This window comes from Salmo trutta, chromosome 29, assembly GCF_901001165.1.
Source record: "Salmo trutta chromosome 29, fSalTru1.1, whole genome shotgun sequence".
Taxonomy (NCBI): Eukaryota; Metazoa; Chordata; class Actinopteri; order Salmoniformes; family Salmonidae; genus Salmo; species Salmo trutta.
Genome location: NC_042985.1, coordinates 35412887 through 35433273, shown reverse-complemented (window position 1 = coordinate 35433273; position 20387 = coordinate 35412887). Strand labels below are relative to the sequence as shown.

General features: G+C 44.7%; 2 protein-coding genes across 3 annotated transcripts in view; one reads left to right on the top strand and one right to left on the bottom strand.

Moving 5' to 3' along the window:
- Positions 1-10263, bottom strand: part of LOC115167475 (matrix metalloproteinase-15) — a 20140-nt gene extending 9877 nt beyond the window's left edge. Inside the window, exons 1-4 of the mRNA XM_029721913.1 lie at positions 9106-10263; positions 2119-2267; positions 1381-1503; positions 980-1287 (exon numbers count right to left, since the gene is read on the bottom strand). Coding sequence (XP_029577773.1) covers positions 980-1287; positions 1381-1503; positions 2119-2267; positions 9106-9231 — 706 coding nt within the window. The 5' untranslated portion in view covers positions 9232-10263. The remainder of the gene's footprint in view (positions 1-979; positions 1288-1380; positions 1504-2118; positions 2268-9105) is intronic.
- LOC115167479 (adhesion G-protein coupled receptor G5-like) lies at positions 10163-20387 on the top strand. 2 transcript variants are annotated; one of them, XM_029721921.1, is made up of 15 exons: positions 10163-10244; positions 10629-10746; positions 11941-12018; positions 13129-13223; positions 13418-13520; positions 15243-15384; positions 15946-16071; positions 16329-16448; positions 16549-16594; positions 16720-16814; positions 16977-17092; positions 17274-17542; positions 17734-17836; positions 18039-18319; positions 20013-20387. In XM_029721921.1, exons 2-15 carry the CDS (start codon positions 10721-10723, stop codon positions 20108-20110), a joined length of 1698 nt encoding a protein of 565 aa, XP_029577781.1. In that variant the 5' UTR covers positions 10163-10244; positions 10629-10720; the 3' UTR covers positions 20111-20387. The 2 variants fall into 2 exon arrangements, with proteins under 2 accessions (XP_029577781.1, XP_029577782.1); XM_029721922.1 differs by lacking the exons at positions 10163-10244; positions 10629-10746; positions 11941-12018 and adding an exon at positions 12030-12782.

Genomic DNA, 20387 nt, shown 5'->3' with positions numbered 1-20387 from the left:
TCTGAGGGAGTTGAGCTGTTCGGGATTCCTCCTTTTGCCAGCTCCATGCTCTCATCCCCTCCCCTTCCAGCTTCTCCTCCAACCACAACCTGTGACTTAGCAAGCTATCTGCACATCCACGTTACTCTAAAAATATACCACAGGATATAGAGAAAGAGAGAGAGAGAGAGAGAGAGAGAGAGAGAGAGAGAGAGAGAGAGAGAGAGAGAGAGAGAGAGAGAGAGAGAGAGGAAGAAAGAAGTCTCTGTAAGGTAACCCTGACAACCATGTGGCTCACAGACTTCAAACATCTCGGGAGAAGAGCCAACTTATCTCTCTTCCTCCTCACTAAAATGAACACAGCAGCACATATCCCCATCTAAGAGCCTAATGAATAGACTTGCAGCTTTGTTGGATATCAGTGTGTAATAACCACAACACTTGTCAAGCGTGTTTAAGCTTTGCCAACAACGTCGTTAATGTGCCACGAAAACTTAGTTGACCTTTACTTTTACTCCTACTCTCTTGACCTCACCAAGCAGAGTCAGCCACCCGCCTCTGCTCTGATTGGCTCAGGAAATGACAACGTTCACCTCCACAAGGCAGGAAAAACCCTCAGTCACTCACCAAGACTCCTCTGGTTAATGATTGAAAGGATGAAAGGGGGGGGTTAGAACGAAAGAATACTACCATTCCTTAAAACACGGCTTTGAGAGCCGGTGGGATTTGTAAGAGCAGTATGATGTCATCCATCTAACTTTGAAGTTTAATGGAGGTAATGGAGGAGTGAAACATGACAAATTCTCTACAAAATGAGGGACCATGTGGTTTTGTCGTGGCAACTATGGTTGAACAAGTGGAAGGCGGGGACAAACCAGCTGAAGTAGGTGAGGAGAGAGGAAAGCAGGGACGTTGCGTTTAATTCTAGAACAATGTACAAGAGGTAACTGTTCTGGTGTAGCGCTAAAGAGACCGGTGTCCATCCACATCCATCACCTACCTTGCAAGTTCCCATTGCCGATGGTCCACGGCTCATCAGAGTCAAAGTGAGTGTCACCACCCATACCAGGGCCAGGGAAGTAGGCGTGGGCCAGGAACCCGCCCTCGCCATCGAAGGGTGAGCTGTCTCCATGGAAACCCGAGGCAAAGAAGATCATGATGTCAGGCTCCTTCCTGCGGCCGTATTTGATCTCCTGGTAGGGGATCTCATCGAAGGTCAGCGGGGTCACCTTCTGCCACACCTTGAAGGCCCTACGGATGGCCTCATACGAGTTGTACTCCCCGATCTTTGGTGTGTAGTTCTGTATACTGCAAGGGAAGAGGAGGGATCCAAATGAAAACTCATTTGGAATTTGGTTATGGACCAAGATTGACCAAGGTGAAGTAAATCCTGTTATTTACCTGTAGGTGAGGTGGCTCTTGTTCCATTTGTGGCCAGTGAGTGCATAACGTTTGCGCCGAACGTTGGTCTTGATCTGACCCCCAAACTTGTCTGGGACTCCACAGCGCGGCCTCCGCATGGCTCTAGGAGAGGACGTCAGGGTTACACTCCCCACTCCTCAACACAGTGTCACACTGGGGTTTTATGAGATACACTGCCCGTGACACCAGCCCAGATGCCGTACCATAGAAAGGGTTATGCGTTTTTTATGTGCAGTAACTGATCTGTGGGTTCAAGACGGGGCGGCGGGGTAGCCTAGCGGTTAGAGCGTTGGGCCAGTAACCGAAAGTGTTGCTAGATCGAATCCCCGAGCTGACAAGGTAAAAATCTGTCCTTCTGCCCCTGAACAAGGCAGTTAACCCACTGTTCCTAGGACGTCATTGTAAATAAGAATTTGCTCTCAACTGACTTGCCTAGTTAAATAAAGGTTCAAAATAAAAAATAAAGATTGCTCCCTGTTGGGGATTTGATATTTACACCCCAGACCGCCTCACACTCCTATTAACTTATCACTCCAAGGCTCAAATCCTTCCGTCTCCCTCACACTGTACAAATCCACTACAAACTAGGAAATGAATCCATTGCCATGATTGGACCCATAGGCATCAGAGAGAGAGAGAGAGAGAGGTCTGGTTCAGGAGAATAGCATTAGGATGGCAGTAATGACAGAGCACAACAGGGAAGGAAGTGTGACATACGTCACCGTGCCGTGGTCCATGGCGCCGGTGACCGCCAGGCCGTAGAAACGCTGCATGTCGCTGACGGCACTGGAAAGGATGTGAGCTGACCGCATGGTGGACATCTGCCTGCTGGCCTGAGGTAGGTAGCCATACATCCGCAGCCATGACTGAGAGAGGGACAGAGAGAAACTTAACACCATACAGAGTGTACACTTCTAAGGCTGCAATTCAGAATTTTTTCCCGACTAATTGGTCTTTTGGCCAATCACATCAGATTTTTCAGAGCTGATCTGATTAGTGAAAAGGCCAAAAAAGATCAGAATTGGGCTGCCTGTGTAAACGCAGCTTAATAGGCATACAGAACAGCGTAACTAATTGGCTCCTTTTAGGACACATCACTGCACTCTATACTCTTCTGTGAAGTGATCATCTCTGTATACCCTCTCTTAGGCCTCACTCCCCCCCATCTGAGATATCTACTGCTGCCCTCATTCTCCACATACAACACCCGTTCTGCCAGTCACATTCTGTTAAAGGTCCACAAAGCACACACATCCCTGGGTCGCTCCTCTTTTCAGCTCGCTGCAGCTAGCGACTGGAACGAGCCGCAACAAACACTCAAACTGGACAGTTTTATCTCCATCTCTTCATTCAAAGACTCAATCATGGACACTCTTACTGACAGTTGTGGCTGCTTTGTGTGATGTATTGTTGTCTCTACCTTCTTGCCCTTTGTGCTGTTGACTTTGCCCAATAATGATTGTACCATGTTTTTGTGCTGCTACCTTGTTGTGTTGCTACTATGTTGTTGTCATGTTGTGTTGCTACCATGCTGTGATGTCATGTGTTGCTGCCTTGTTATGTTGTTGTCTTAGGTCTCGCTTTATGTAGTGTGTCTCTCCTGATGTGATGTGTGTTTTGTCCTATATTTATATATACATACCTATATATATTTTTTTATCCCAGGCCCCGTCCCCGCAGGAGGCCTTTTGGTAGGCTGTCATTGTAAATAAGAATTTGTTTTTAACTGACTAGTTAAATAAAGGTTAAATAAAAAATATATATATTTATTTTTTAAACTGCCATGTGGGGGAGGAAGACATGATGGGCGAAACCTAATACAATCACAGACTTCAGATTGACCGTTCCACCTGTTAAAGGGATATTTCATACCGCCACAGTCTGTGCCAGAGCGTCACGGCAGATAGATCTACAGACGGAGACACTCAACAGGGTGGCCACTGAACTCTATCAGCTACACCATCGTGAAAGAGAGATCAGGATCCCTCACCCCTCGGCTGATGGGATACGCCTGGGAGGTGAAGCCCACGCTACGGTATAGGAGGCTACTGATCTTTCATTACGTAATTAGCGCTAATTAAATAAGACGTCCCCCACACATATACTGTTAAAAACACAACTAACCCTAAACTGTGTTTGCTGAATCATCGCCCTGCCTGCTGTAACCAACGTGGAGGCAATAACAGGGCTAGTGATTGAGAGCAGGGTTAAACACGGCGGGTTAACTTGATGTATCTCCCGAGTTTGATTACACACAGCTGCGCTGAGACACCATTTTGTTGACAGCGGTTTGTGTCCGAGAGATGATAAATCACAGCGTATGAGCCAGCGAGGCAAAAAGCAATATTTTCACTGAAGAAAAGAGACACGGGAAACACGTGGCATACATTTTCCTCATCTCCCGAAAGAGCCATTTTAACATCCGGCGAGATGTTTTACCTCTCTGCCTTGAATCATTCTCAACCACTTCCAACTGTTAGAAAATCTTCAGGAGCCTCGTGGAGGGAGACGTGAATGGCCACACTTTTGTTGATGCCACTCCTCTGATATTTGTAAGACTGCCCCGTGTGACTGAGTGTGCAAAGCGGCCACACGGTTTACACAAGAATAGTAACAACCTCTGACCCTGTATCACAAGCAACCATGGACATCTTGAGGAACTCTTAAAAGACACACCTCGTCCCAGAGCAGTAAATGAGTGAATTACCAGGGGGGGTGGGTGATTAGAAGTGGACCTATCCCTACCATACAAGCACCGGACTGAGCAGAGGAGTGGGAGGAGTGCTATATTGGCCACTTCACTTCTAGCTAAGGACCAGGCCTGGGTAGCTGTTCCAAGTTGCAAGGGGCTCCCTCTGGTTTCTGGCTGGCATGATCTCCCCCTTCCAACCCCCCTGCTCACAGAAGACACAGGCCTTTGTGGTCCCCTCCCTCTGCTGTTATGCAGGACTGAATAGCCGGCCCTGTTTCTGGGCACAGGCTGAATGTAAACCCCTCTTTCTCCAGGGCACCAACTGGGGCCCCCAGATCCCATGCTGCTGCTTCTGGAAACACGGCTGACGAGAGAGCCTTACAGAGAGCTGAAACACTGCTCTGTCTCTCTCTCTCTGCTCTTTCTCTGCCGGCACTCTCTCCAGCCTCTCTTATTCTCTTCCCCTTCCCTCTCTCGCTCTGATATCAACTTCCTCTCTCTTTCCTGTCACATTCTCAACCCCCTGCTGGCTACCTCTTTTTGCTTCCCTCATTCTACATTTTTCTCTCTCTCTTTCATACAAATTCAGGCAGATACTTTCCCTATATTTTCATTGGATATGGGTGGAAGCGGAGAATGGCCGGTTTATAGCTGGTTTAGGTGGGACCCACCTTATCTTCCAGATAAGGGCCCGATCACACAATCTGAGTCCGGGGTTCTGGGGGGTGTAGGAGATGAAGGGGAGTGTTCATACAAGACGGAAAATATATGATCCCAGCCTGTAAAATACACAGCAAAAAGGTTTCTTTTCTCTCTGGCATCGTTCGGGATGGTATTTATTGAAGGGCGTTGGAACAAGAGAAATAGGCTGCACCACGTTATAGATATATGAAAGCACCCTTTTAAAAAGTAAAGTGCTTCAGTCTGTACCCTAGCCTCTAAGAATCCTCTGTACTGAATACAAAGCAAGGCTATGGTTCCAGGGGGGAGTGAAGCGCAGGACGTACTTTAGTCCAATCAGCCACCCTGTCAGCAGCTCCTTCAATAAGACCTTGAGCCTACCTGCCAAAAACGAAGGCCTCTTGGATCCAGCAATTCACGAAGAATTGTAAAACGAGCCTCGCACGGTGTGTGTGGTTGTGTGTGTGCGTGCGTGCATGTGTGCGCGTGTGTGTGCCTACGTTCCCGCACAATGTCAGCCAAGACACTAACAAATGGAGAATGCTTTTATTCCCTGGACTTGGTAGCCTGCCATCTTTTGGTCCTAACCTCCAGCAGAGAGAGAGAATAAAAACGAAGGAGAGAGAGAAAGAGGGAGGAAATAAAAAACACACACAGGCACTGTCTTACTCTATAAAGGGAGTGTCTTGTGAGAGAGAGAGAGAGAGAGAGAGAGAGAGAGAGAGAGAGAGAGAGAGAGAGAGAGAGAGAGAGAGGGAGAGAGAGAGAGAGAGGGAGAGAGAGAGGGAGAGAGAGAGAGAGAGAGAAAGAAAGAGAGAGATGGACACAAACAGAGAGAGCGCAAGAGACAGAGAGAAAGAGAGAGAGAAGAAAGAGCGAGAGAGCGAGAAACAGGGATCCAGAGAGATAAAAAAAAGAGAAAAAGAGAGAGATCCAGAGGGATGACAGTCACCATTAGAGGTTAATGGCATTTCCCGTTCTCATCACTACCCATTTCCTCTCGCCCTGGCGATGAAACCTCGCTGTGCCCATGGCGACGGGCAACCTCAGGGGAACACAAAGGAACTGGTTGGAATACATGGAGTAGGCATGCTGCAGATTCCACAGATAAGCAGAAATAGAGGGAGGCTGGCCCTGCTAACGTTAAGGGTTAAACTCGGGATAACGATAAGGCTTCAGGAAGCAAACAGTCGGCCTCCTGTGTCCTGCAGACTTAATCAACCCTAGCCCCTCCCTCTTCTCTAGGCTGGTCTCTCTTTCTCCCTCGTTTCACTCTGAAACAGTCCTCTCCAGACAAGAGACCCCATTGTTGCTCCTCAGCTGCCTGGGAGTCCTGCAGGTCTAAATGTCTCTCCACTGTTTGTGTCCCATTTGGAAGAAAAAAAAAGCTGTCACACTTACCCATCACATGCGGCACGGCTGAGCAAGCCGTCTAGTTCCCTTTTTCTTTCTCTCCCGCTCTCTATCATTTATCGCTCCCTATCACTCCCACTCCATCTCTGTTCATCAAGACAGCGTAGGAGTCCAGTCTCTTGTGATAGGTCAAGCTGTAGGCTCAGGGAGGGAGCTGATGACCATAGCGTCAGTGAGAAAGTTCAGTAAAGACGCAAAAGGGAGAATCCATTCAAGACAGATCTCGGCTGTGCTTCTATGCATTTTATTCGCGCACGCTGATTCATCCCGTTATGATGAATTGAATGGAGAGAGAAAATCAGACATAGGCTAAGTGGAACAGTTTAGTGAAGACACACACGAAGCGTGAAATTCTCAAGTGAACACCAACCCACACCTTGAGGACAGCCGCTGGCAGGTAGGCGTTAACTAGCAGGCTGTCTGTTCTCCATATTTTTAAAACAACTCCTCAGTCAACAGGTCTCCCTGACTACACTTAAAGACCCCATTACCACCCAAACACTACAATGCTAATACTCTACCAGGATGTGGCATGTCGGGACAAGAAAGTCCCCCCCTGGTCTTTTTGTCTGGTAAACAATGGCAGCCGGGTCAGCAGTAACTACCTGTGTGAGCCTCATTCTTCATCGTAAATCCTTCAGTCTAGCCAGTCACAAATCTGCCTCACTCAGAGTGCACTCAACCAAAACACAAACATAAACACAACTCCGGTAAGAATGCACGGGCACGCATTGGCCGACTCGTCACTGATGTGACCAGTACTGACCAACTGAATGATGACAATATTGATGTTCCTCACCGCAGCGTTTCAATCTAAGAGTCTGCGCTACATTCATTAGTGGATGATTTATTATGACACAACAATGTTTTATACTCCTTTATGGGGTTTGTCTTACATTTGCATTGTCTCTCCTAAATATGCGATATTATAGTATTCTAAATATATTATTAAGTTATAATATTAGTAATATACCTTGGGAGTCCCATAGGCCGAACACCATCGTCATGGTTACTAGGGCTTTGAGAGTCTATATATATATATATATATATATATATATTTGGCAGTGGTAAATCCAGGGTGAAAGTTGGGCCAATAAAAAGTAGACCTCATCATGCCCGTCTGAAAAAAAGAAAAACGGTGTTGCCCACCCACAACGATGCAGGAGAACAACTCCTGGTGTCTCACAGCACCGGAACCTTCCAGCTAGCACAAAGGTGCTACGGCACAGATGTTAAATCTGCCACAGGCCCCACAGGTGGGAGAAATGTGTATACACATGGGTTGGCAAAGGATCCAGGCAGATTGTGGTGGTTCAGACTGCCTCACATGGCTATGTGTTAACACTATGACCTCAAAGTGGCTTAACAATCTTGGGAGCCACGACACAACAACCGACCTCAACTGCAGTGGCCCGTGAGGGAGAAAGAAACAACGTGTGCATAACTGACCCCTTCATTAAGCCTTGACCTGACGGGAGAGGCTAAGCACTAAAGTCAACACAGCATGGTTAAGTGGGTGCAGCTGGGACAAAGTCCACAAAAACACAGACCGATACAATAACAAAGGAGAAAGGGCATTACAAACATTCAATACTGCTCTGCTGGATTGAAACTGGCCCTCCACATTCACTTGGAGCGTTGTAAAGAAAAACTAGAGGGGTATATTCTTCTCTACACATTTGTTGGGACATTCGACTCCCTCTGGCACACATGTTCATGGCTAAGCTCGCCGCCCCAAACATTAGCCCACATCTCAGCTCCCTCTCACCTATCTCGCCCCAAACATTAGCCTACATCTCAGCTCCCTCTCACCTATCTCGCCCCAAACATTAGCCTACATCTCAGCTCACTCTCACCTATCTCTTCCCAAACATTAGCTTACATCTCAGCTCACTCTCACCTATCTGGGGCAGGTCGGAAATCAGCACTGTCTGCTGCTGAAGACAGAAAGCGTGATGGTCTGGAAATGAACCACGAAAGCATTTGCCTATCCCCCCCCCCCACATTTAATAATTCAGTTGATTCACACTGTACATCCAATGCAGGGGGCAACTAGTGAGATGAGCATGACTCGCTCAGTGACGCAGATATCTTTTCAGGTACTGTTGTAGTATTTCAAGAAAGCAAAAACAACCCTACCTGTAGGAAGGTAAAGTGGGGTGGACCAATACTATGGATATGTGCATACAGAATGTGGTTATAACAGTGGGATTACTTAACCTGACCCAGATCTCCTCTAAGAACAGCAGCTTTCCACATATGGTGCTGCCTGCAAGAGTGTGTCAGTGTGTCAGTGAATTGAGTAAGATTTGTGTAGTTTGGCTAGCAGCATGGCCTTTTTGGGGAGAAGTTCCAGCCCAGGAGGACCCTGCTGGCGGCACACAGGGGATAGTCCTGTTAATATTGGAACAGCTAGTTATGAGCAGGATATGCAGCTTGGTGTGCTGGATCGAGTTCCTCAGACCGAATGAGCTGGGTCATTAAGTTCAAAATGCGTGTGAAAGTGCCCCATTTGCACTCATGAATGCCTTATGAATAAGCAACATGTATAATAATGATCTGGCTTTTTGTTTCAAGACTGGAACAGACTTGACCTAACAAATATTTTGGTTTTCTTGCAGGGGTATCCAAAATGATTAGGAAGACCTGTCCCCAGCACATATAATTGTTATTTTGGCCAATTGTTATTTTGCGCGCAAGGTTGTCAATGTTTTATGCGACCATCTCTATTGGGCCGTCAAATAGCAATGTCAGCTAAAGTTAACTGGAATTTTGGTGAGAGTTTAAAAAATTATTTGTATGTGTTTTGCTGCATATTATGATACATTAAAACTAGTTTTTGTGTAAACACTACAGCATTGTTGTCACACAGGGAACTTTCTGAACATTGACAGTTTCAGTGACGATGATCCAATTACCTCTGCATTAAACGCGTCATCCTCTCCTCCGTGTGTCCCGAGACCGGTGACCCAAAGCACGAGGAGAGAGGGAACTAAAGTCCGTCTCCAGAGTAAGCAAATCCACTTTTCCCATGAGGATGCCATAGCCTACTCTTGGCTTGCCAAAACCCCGGACAAGGAAATGGATACCTTGTCCAAGTGTCCACTGTGCCACTGGGTACAAAGACGTGCTTCGAGTTGTTAAGAATAGTTTATGTTGGTCACCTTCCAAGGAGTTCCTCGAAAATACTATAAATGTTAAGAGGAACAAATATTACATTCGCTATGGCGATGACATCAATACAGACGATGACATTCATCAACTCCGTCAGTATCGCTTCCAGACAAGGTTCACTCGAGTAGCCAGAGGTGTTGCAGCTGTTCGAAAGGTTGTCATTTGGACTGCCAAACGACAGGTCTTCTCAACACAGTTCTGTTTGAATAGACCACAGTCCCAGGAGGGGGATCAGAGAAGTCTTGCACTGTTGCCAGGATTTCTAAAACGCTTAGGTTGCCTATTATTGCTTGCGGGCGTGTCCCCAATTTTACTCACAATTCCGTATCAGGATTAGCCGATAAAAAGTAATTTCCTAACAGCCAGCTTTATGGTAAGTGGCATGTTGGTGTAACTGCACCAGAAGCCAGCTCACAAAGCAAGCATAGTGACTTTAATCGTAATATGTCTGTCATTTACGGAACTGCTTTGTGTAACAGGCTTAAAACTGACAGAATAAACGTGCAATAAACGTGCAAATGAGCCCAGAGAAGCGGAAAACGGTTGAAGGTTAAATAACGGCTCCAAGTTTGTTGACAATTATTTACAGAACCCGACAAAGAAGTTGAAGTCGGCTGCAGCTGTCCAACACTCGCGCAAATCTAGCACGGGTGTCCCCGAAGCCTGTTTTGAATCGCGGAGCCTCTTGTGATTATTTAATATGATGGTTCTCTTCCCGTTAAAATCCAAATTTTTCTTCCAGTTTTCCTGGACTCTGTCCACTCTGTTCTGTTCCTCTCCCGGGTTTATGGAGCGGGGCAACTCGAAGCTGGACTGGCTGCTTCATCAGTGACTCTGTACCTTGTGCGTCGCCGTCAAAGTCGTTCCTCCAGCTATCAAATCAGTAAGGAGAGCGGATGTAGCCCCCCCACCCCATTAGCGGATGTAGCCCCCCCCCCACCCCCACCCCATTGGATGCTATCGAGCTCGTCTAGGCTACGAATTAGTATTTGGATGGCATTTACGTTTTCAGAGGTTTCACAAAACATTCTATTAATATGGTTATTGGCTGAATTCATTCTGCTTCATAGTTGGAAATAACAAATAGCCTAGCCCTGAAAATGATTATATTGTAGGTCTACTGCCTGGTAGCTCTAGAACTTCAATTCACCTCCCTAGGCTAATTGCCATTGACAGAAAGATCTTGGTGAACGAGATAACACCTTAGTAGGCCTACTTGATGATTTGTTTTTGTCCCTCTCTCATTAACTATGTTATTTATTGATAGTCTATACCTCAATAGAATGCCTCAGGAAGTGACTAGCAGCGGCCGGGCAGAGCACTCATGGTTGTCAACAACAAGCCAGTAGCAGAGGAAATATGTGCCAACAGCTGGGAAGAGACAGGTGAGTGTATAGCAGCCCTCTCATTAGTTCTGTCACATTCAGCCAACTCCTTTGTCTAACCTATGTCCTGTCCTGACACCTGCCTAATGGCAGCTGGGGACAGACATATCTGTAGGGTCAATGGAGCAGTCCCCTCCAAAGGAAGGGGATACATACCTCAGTAAGCAGCCTAATATCTCATCTCCGTGAGTAAGGGTGCTTTCCAACAAAGGAGGCACAATCTGATCAGGTGAACAGCTTTTGCATTTCGTTATCAAGTGAGATCAAAGAGGGGGGGGGGGATTTTTGAATCCCTGTACTATCAATCACTTGTCACCTTCTTATGTGTCTATCATCTGTTCTACAGCCTCTGGCTGGTTATATCCCTAACCTGTCTAATAACAGGAAATTCACCTTTATTGGATATTACCTCAGCCTCACCACAGAGCACACAGGCAAAGTGTCATCACATTTGAAACACGGGATGTAGCTCACTGGCGTTTCCACACATCCCCGCATCTTAGAATTACAGGACATTAGCTGTAAAATGGCAACATTTTTCTCTCTGCCCCATGGCAATATGTGTAGAATCGTAGGAAGCAGATCGAGGACCTCTATGTCTTTGGTTTGCAAATGCACCACCACCACCTGAGAATGTGGCCTCCTGTTCCATTTTTTTATTTTGTATTTATTTATTTATTTCACCTTTATTTAACCAGGTAGGCCAGTTGAGAACAAGTTCTCATTTACAACTGCGACCATGTGTCCAGCCAGCCGCTAAACAGGCTGATCGATAAAGCGGTGTCCAGAGATGGACTAAGTGACAAAACAAAGATGTGGCTGAAATGTATTTAGAGTGAATGGGCACAGCTTTGCCCTGGGTATGTATGACTACTGGGTAGGACTAGGACCTGTGTTTCTGTCACTGACAGGGCCCAGATTAATCAAGCCTCTCAGAATAGGAGTGCTGATAGAGGTTCAGCTTAGCCTTTTAGATCGTCATTCATTTGATTATAATGGACAGAGACCACCTGATGCTAGATCAGCACTCCTACTCTGAGACACTTGGTAAATGCGGGCCATGTAACTCCACCTTGAAACGGCTTCAGTAGAGTTGAGAGAGATTTGCTTATCTCTGGGCGCCCTCTACTGACATTGATTTTAGTCAGATGTTATGTATATCTTTTTTTAATTTTTTTATCTGTTTTCTGTCAGATGTAAGCTGTGCCATTGGAAGGTAGTATCCATGAGTGATGGCTCGGCATCATCGGCGTTGGCTGTCTTGTGTCACAGGTAGACATGTTATTCATTGGAGAGGTTTTTGCTGGTTGGTTAGCAGTGTAAAATGAAGACTGTGCGGTTGTGATGGTGTTGATGGCGATGATCAAATTCACCGTCATAGAATGATTTATTTTCGTCCGCTCCTAAAGTGAGCATTCACACTTACAATTCAGCCAAACGCCTTTTGCAATGACCAATGCGAGCCAAAACGCATTACAGGATTTTGTATTGAGCCTCAATACAGTGAAAGGGCAGGGGAAATGGTATTTTTCTTGGAAAACATCATATCTCTCCAGTGGTTTAGTCCTCTAATCACTCTAACTCATTTCCCCTTTGTTTAAGTTTGTTTGGCATTTCCCGTGCCTCGTAGACAACATGCCAGTGATGACATGATGTCAGTGCACAGGTAACTGTACAGCAAGGGTATAAGTTGAAACAACAGAGTCAAACGGTGAAACACAGTATCTGTCATATACTGCATGTACTTCCTCTGTAATTCTATTTGCACACACATTACTTCCTTAGAATGCATATAACCGCTCTGACCTCCTCTGCACCTCTTTGAGTTCTGTCATTAGGACCCAAGTTCTGTTCTAATAATATTTAAAGAAAATTTACTCTGAACCTTGACTTCCCAGGTTGATAGGTAAGTTCTACTTTGACTTTGAGACATATTGTTATTACTACATCCAAATATGTATTTCTACAATAATCGTAATTGTATTAATTGTAATCAATTTCAGCATATCCAACCAGTATTCAGTGGTGACAGACATGTGAGTGGATGGGTTCTTTGCAAAATTATAGCAACATTTCCTCTTTACTAGGTCACAAGAAATATGCGTAGGCAATGAGATTGAATTTGGTTTTATTAAAATGAGTGTTTCTGATGTTGAAGGTCAACAAACATTTTGTGACTGAGCATTTACACTAGATTATAGGTCCTTAAAACACTGGCTACTCTATTGGCGCAATACAGAGACAGTGTGAAGTTGAGTTAGAATATTTGAGGATTGCAACACCTGGATGATTGATTCAACGATTATGTGATATCAGATAAATAGTCAGAATAATGGAGTAAGGGATGTCTTTCCACCTCGTGTTTGACTTTTACCCAATTAGGATGAAGTCCGGGTTGTTTTACGTCATGGTTCTGCTCACAGGAGGTCTCTCTATGAACGAAGGAAAAAAATATTCGTGCTCCAACTACACTCAAGGTAGATTAAAACAAATATGAGTTGACCTTCTGACTTAAAAAGTGAAATTGTTATGAACTTGATTATTATTTTACTGATATTCTGTTGCCTGGTTTTATCACTTTGATTTCCTGAGTTTGCGTCAAGTGTACATTTTATTTGAAACAACTATAAGGACTCAGGTGTTTCATGAATCGTATTGTTTGTTTGTACAGTTCTATCTGGCGTTCCGTCTGTAGTTGATGTGGATGGTGCAAGATGCTGGATGGAAGTTGTCAATGAGCACCTTAAGACGGAGAACTTCAGCAATATCGTTAAGTATGCATCGAATCATTTTTTGCGAGATAATATAGATTATATACTGCTCAAAAAAATAAAGGGAACACTTAAACAACACATCCTAGATCTGAATGAAAGAAATCATCTTATTAAAAACTTTTTTCTTTACATAGTTGAATGTGCTGACAACAAAATCACACAAAAATAATCAATGGAAATCCAATTTATCAACCCATGGAGGTCTGGATTTGGAGTCACACTCAAAATTAAAGTGGAAAACCACACTACAGGCTGATCCAACTTTGATGTAATGTCCTTAAAACAAGTCAAAATGAGGCTCAGTAGTGTGTGTGGCCTCCATGTGCCTGTATGACCTCCCTACAACGCCTGGGCATGCTCCTGATGAGGTGGCAGATGGTCTCCTGAGGGATCTCCTCCCAGACCTGGACTAAAGCATCCGCCAACTCCTGGACAGTCTGTGGTGCAACGTGGCGTTGGTGGATGGAGCGAGACATGATGTCCCAGATGTGCTCAATTGGATTCAGGTCTGGGGAACGGGTGGGCCAGTCCATAGCATCAATGCCTTCCTCTTGCAGGAACTGCTAACACACTCCAGCCACATGAGGTCTAGCATTGTCTTGCATTAGGAGGAACCCAGGGCCAACCGCACCAGCATATGGTCTCACAAGGGGTCTGAGGATCTCATCTCGGTACCTAATGGCAGTCAGGCTACCTCTGGCGAGCACATGGAGGGCTGTGCGGCCCCCCAAAGAAATGCCCCCCCACAACATGACTGACCCACCGCCAAACCGGTCATGCTGGAGGATGTTGCAGGCAGCAGAACGTTCTCCACGGCGTCTCCAGACTCTGTCACGTCTGTCACTTGCCCAGTGTGAACCTGCTTTCATCTGTGAAGAGCACAGGGCGCCAGTGGCGAATTTGCCAATCTTGGTGTTCTCTGGCAAATGCCAAACGTCCTGCACGGTGTTGGGCTGTAAGCACAACCCCCACCTGTGGACGTCGGGCCCTCATACCACCCTCATGGAGACTGTTTCTGACCGTTTGAGCAGACACATGCGCATTTGTGGCCTGCTGGAGGTCATTTTGCAGGGCTCTGGCAGTGCTCCTCCTGCTCCTCCTTGCACAAAGGCGGAGGTAGCGGTCCTGCTGCTGGGTTGTTGCCCTCCTACGGCCTCCTCCACGTCTCCTGATGTACTGGCCTGTCTCCTGGTAGCGCCTCCATGCTCTGGACACTACGCTGACAGACACAGCAAACCTTCTTGCCACAGCTCGCATTGATGTGCCATCCTGGATGAGCTGCACTACCTGAGCCACTTGTGTGGGTTGTAGACTCCGTCTCATGCTACCACTAGAGTGAAAGCACCGCCAGCATTCAAAAGTGACCAAAACATCAGCCAGGAAGCATAGGAACTGAGAAGTGGTCTGTGGTCCCCACCTGCAGAACCACTCCTTTATTGGGGGTGTCTTGCTAATTGCCTATAATTTCCACCTGTTGTCTATTCCATTTGCACAACAGCATGTGAAATTTATTGTCAATCAGTGTTGCTTCCTAAGTGGAAAGTTTGATTTCACAGAAGTGTGATTGAATTGGAGTTACATTGTGTTGTTTAAGTGTTCCCTTTATTTTTTTGAGCAGTGTATATCACGTACATTTCATACACTCCAGATGTGGTATTGACATTTGTACGTTTGCCAAACCTCAAGGAATATGTATTATGTTTGTCCGTGCTTTCCTTACAGATCTGTGGAGAAACTAGAACGGGTCCTTGAAAACACAGCTTTGAATGAGACAACTTCAATTATTGTTGAGAGGCTTGTGGCCCACATATTCAGGGCCGAGGTAAACTTTACCGGGCTTAATATATCTGCCAGCCAAGAAAGGGTAAGATGACAGTGACCTACGATGAAATGTTTGAGGAAGTTTACACACAGTCTTCTGTAAACCACGTACAGTTTGGCATTTATTGGGAATGGCATGAATCTTGTCCTGGAGGCAGCTCTGCAGAGTGGTCACTATTTATTTGCCCTAGCCACAAACTCATAACATCTTATTTTAAACCTAACCCTAATATTAACCCTAACCTTAACCATACTGCTAACCTTATGCCTAACCCTAACCTTAATTTAAGCCAAACATTTTTTTGTTTGTTATTATGAAACATTTTACGATACAGCCAATTTTGATTTTGCGGCTGGCCCATCTAGCGGAAACTGCTCAGCACCGCCTCCAGGACAAGATTCATCCCAATAAACGTCAAACCTGCGTCACATGCAAATAGATCATTTGAATGGAAATGCAAATAGAATATTTGAGGTATGACATTTGGGGTGGGAGGGTGATTTGAGATGGGGATGACATCATGACATAATTTTACAGCAAGTAGTGAACTCTGTGCATGATCATTATCCTTGTGTCATTATCCCTGATTGTACTGTTACCTAGGTAACATCAGACAGTGACCATGTGGCCAACATTACCGTCAAGGTCCACCTGCCCAAAGAGCTCTTGAAAACCAACGAGAACAATACCATTGTCTTCTGCATGATTACCTCACCTGAAAAATATGGGGTAGGTGTGTGTGTGTGTGTGTGTGTGTGTGTGTGTGTGTGTGTGTGTGTGTGTGTGTGTGTGTGTGTGTGTGTGTGTGTGTGTGTGTGTGTGTGTGTGTGTGTGTGTGTGTGTGTGTGTGTGTGTGTGTGTGTGTGTGGTGCGTGCATGCATGCATGTGTGTGGGTTTTTAGTACCTTTTTTAGTACCTTTTTAGTACCTTTTTTAGTACCTTTTTAGTACCTTTTAGTACCCCATATTTTGAAATGTTCCTCTAGCCATTGGGGATTCTTGATGGCCGAATAGTAGGTCTGGCTGTGAGCAAGAAGACAGTGTTAGGTCTGCAGGACAAGGTCAACTTCTCCATGCCTCTACAGCGCCCCACATTGGAAAGTCAGGTGAGTGCAATATCAACTCTCTGCTACCTGCACAAGTTCTATGACTATGATAATGGCAAGAATATAAACTTAGATGCCTCATTTCTGTTGTTGTTCGTAGGCTGACAAACAACCATCTTGTCAATTCTTAAATTTTTCAACCAGTAGTAAGTGCCAATATGAAATGTTATAATACTGATTATAATACTTTTATGAAACTTTGAATACCCTTAAGGTATCAATCAATGTGATATCGCATTACTGTGTTTTCTCTGTACAAATGAATGTTTAGAGTTCTACCAGGATGGCTGCACCACAGAGTGGAAGAGAGACGAGGGCCGTGTGGTTTGCTCATGTGACCACCTCACATACTTTGCTGTGCTGATGGTAGACTACTTTACAACTACCACAGTCATTCCTTATCACAGCATAAGCACACATTTTAAAAATGATTTACAGTGAAATGGAAGAGAATAAAAACAAAGTCAGTAAAGTATACCCATCTACAAAAATACACTTTAGGATTTAGCTTTTTTTTCCTGCGTTTAGGTGTCTCCCTCCATCTCTGAAAGCGATCAGGAGATCCTAAGCTACATCACTCTGATTGGCTGCAGTCTGTCTCTGTTCTTCCTGGTGGTCACAATCGTTCTGTACGCCACTCAAAGGTATGTCACTCTCTGGGCATCATGGTCAGCTCCTCACAGGAACCGCTGGTTTGTCATAAGTTTGACATCATCAGAAAGTGACATCAAGATGTACATGCACTGGAGGGAGCAGATTAAATTAACATTTTATAGCAACTGACCTTGTTTTCACCATACGCTTTCTCTCTATTCCATTGTTCAGAGGTACAGGCACAGACATCTCCCTGAAGGTGCATATCAACCTGTCTGTGGCCCTGATCCTCCTCAACCTGCACTTCCTGCCCAGCCAGCAGGTAGCAGCATTATCCTCCTCTGGGCCATGTATCTATGTTGCTGTCCTTCTGCATTACTCTCTACTGGCCACCTTCACATGGACAGCAATCGAAGGCTTCCACCTTTACCTGTTGCTGGTCCGCGTCTTCAACATCTATGTCAGGAGATACCTGCTCAAACTGAGCCTGGTAGGATGGGGTGAGATTGCACTTTACAACCTGAAACTGGTCGTATGACTGTAAACAGTAAGCAAAACAAAAACAAAACAAAATGGATATTTTAAAAGAGGCATGGGTGATGGGCCAACCTTCTGTCTGTCCTCTGTGAGTTTTGTTGATCCGAGCGGGCATACAGTATAATAGATAGCCTAATGTCTCATTTTGTTTCAGGATTCCCTGCTGTCATTGTCATCGTGATTGCTATCATTGACAAAGACACATACAGCCGTGTGACTCTTCATCCCTCTAAGACCAATGGCACAGCTGTGGAGATGTAAGACTGTTGTACTTCTTAAATGACTGACCCTTGTGGCTGCTATGTTTAAACCCCAAAACCACTTGTCACATTTTATTATTAGAGTCTGTATTGAAATATGAGGACCCCCATAGAGGTTAAGAGGTTTCTCTCTCTCTCTCTGTCCATCTAACTCTCTCTCTCTTTCTCTCCCTACCCCTTCTCTAACTCGCCTAACTAGGTGTTACCTCTCTAATGATGTGATGAAGCTGGTGACCACGGTGGGTCTGTTTGGCCTGGTGTTTGTGTTTAACCTCGCTATGCTGGTTGTGACTATGAGGCGCCTCAAGTCTCTGCGCACTGAGCAGACGTCAAGGGAGAAGGGTAGGGCCAGGAGGGACACCTGCACTGTGCTGGGCATCACCTGTCTGCTGGGCATCACCTGGGGCATCATCTTCTTCTCCTTCGGCCAGCTTACCACACCTGGCCTCTACCTTTTCTGTGTCCTCAACTCTCTACAAGGTAAGAGTCATTATCATGACTCTCATTTATGGACGCAGGTCAAACTGACTGTTTATTATTTAGTAGTAACCTAATGGTACTTCATTTTTGATACAAAAAGTAACTTTACTGCCATCGTGTGTTTGCAATCAGTGTGCTATGTAGTTGAAGGGTTAACCATAATGTTGTTTCCAATACTTGTCTTTGGAACATTAATGTCATAACAACTGTGCAGTAATGCAAGAATGACCAATACATCAACATACAGGATAATCTCCTCAATTTATTTTATTTAACCTTTATTTAACTAGGCAAGTCAGTTAAGAACAAATTCTTATTTACAATGATGGCCTACACCGGCCAAACCTGGACTACACTGGGCCAATTGTGCACCGGCCTATGGGACTCCCAATCACAGTCGGTTGTGATACAGCCTGGATTCGAACCAGGGTGTCTGTAGTGACACCTCTAGCACTGAGATGCAATGCCTTAGACCGCTGCGCCACTCGGGAGCCTATCTTCACATTGACTTTCTCTATGCATTTTTTTGCACTCTGTGGAGACTTTATTTTTATTTATTTATTTGACTGAAACAATACACATCGATTAACATTTCTGTAAATGTGCCAAATTTAGCTGGCTAGTTTTTATCTGTAGTCCCTGGGCAGATAGATAAAATCATTTAGCATCACAACATTCCACATATTTCTTATTTATTTCAAATCCAGTCCTTAGATGTGTCTTAAAGAGCGACTGCCTTTAAAAAGCAATGAATCCCTTTGAAAACAGTGGCATCGATATGAGCCAAAAACATTTATTCTAGTCTCAAAATTGCCTACGAAGTTGTAAATAGGATAATTTTGGTCATAAAGTCAGTCTCATCTAAAACTGAGTTTGGAACATCTGTGCGTCACAACAGGTAAAAGAAGGTTGGGTTTTGATTTAATGATGTCCATTTGCCCACTAACATGGAGTGAACAGCTGCGGTGATTGCTCGATCCAGTAGCATAGACAGTGAGACAGACCTGCCCTGCAGCTCTGACATGTTTTTACTTGAGAAATACTGCACCAAACACCTTAGTTAGATATAAAATTGTGCAACTAAAACATCCTCTGCAAAAGCGTCAAAATGAATGACAGATTTCTTGAGTTAACCCTAGATTCATTCTGGGGATTTTGAGGAAGTGAAATAGGCTTCCGCATCAACAGTGTCTCATGGTGGACAAACATCATTAACCAAATGTGGGATCAGTCAGGAAACACCTCCAAGATTGAAATCTAGTTTTTTGAATGAGCAACAGAAAAACACATGCGCCAATCGGCGTGTTCAGTGGCTCTTTAAAATAATAGGAGTAAGAAGTAAAAAATAATAGCAATAAAAAAAGTAGAATAGGCCTAATTGTGAAAAAATAAAAATCACATCGTATAAAATACTAGCATAAAATGCAAACAACCAAATTGTACAAACAGCAACAAAAAAGAGTTCATACCCTGCTGTTCCAGGGTATAAACTTTTTTTGTGAACTCACCAACACTAGCAACACATTTTAAACCTTCTGGAAGTTGTTTCCAGTGCTGAACAGCTTTTTACAGAAAATGCCAACTTTGAATAAGTATTGACATTTGGAATATATTGTGTGGGTTGTGAGAGGTTGACTGAATACTGTAATGAATTTCTGTCTCGAAGGGTAATATGTCTCATCTTCTTTTGTAGGTTTTTTCATCTTCCTCTGGTTTTGGGTGTTCAAACGGAAGACTGAGGACAGGCAACCTGGCAGTGACACTCACAGTACCAATACCGGATCTGCCTGAGGACAAAAGTCTGTTGTCAACCAATCCAGCACTGTTGTTATCAATGTTCATTTCAAACTTTATTGAGATTTTTTTCTTTTGAGAATACACCAGGTTCCTCTAAACTGTAGACCTTCGAAAATGTCTACAAACCACCCACTTGTTTTATACCAATACAATAGCATGTCATATTGCTCTTTTTTTCTTTTTGCGATTGTTTAGTTATGGAATGAAGGAAGGTGTTTTCAGAACTCTTTTCATATGTGGTTTGTTCAATCATAAATCATGTGAACCAACA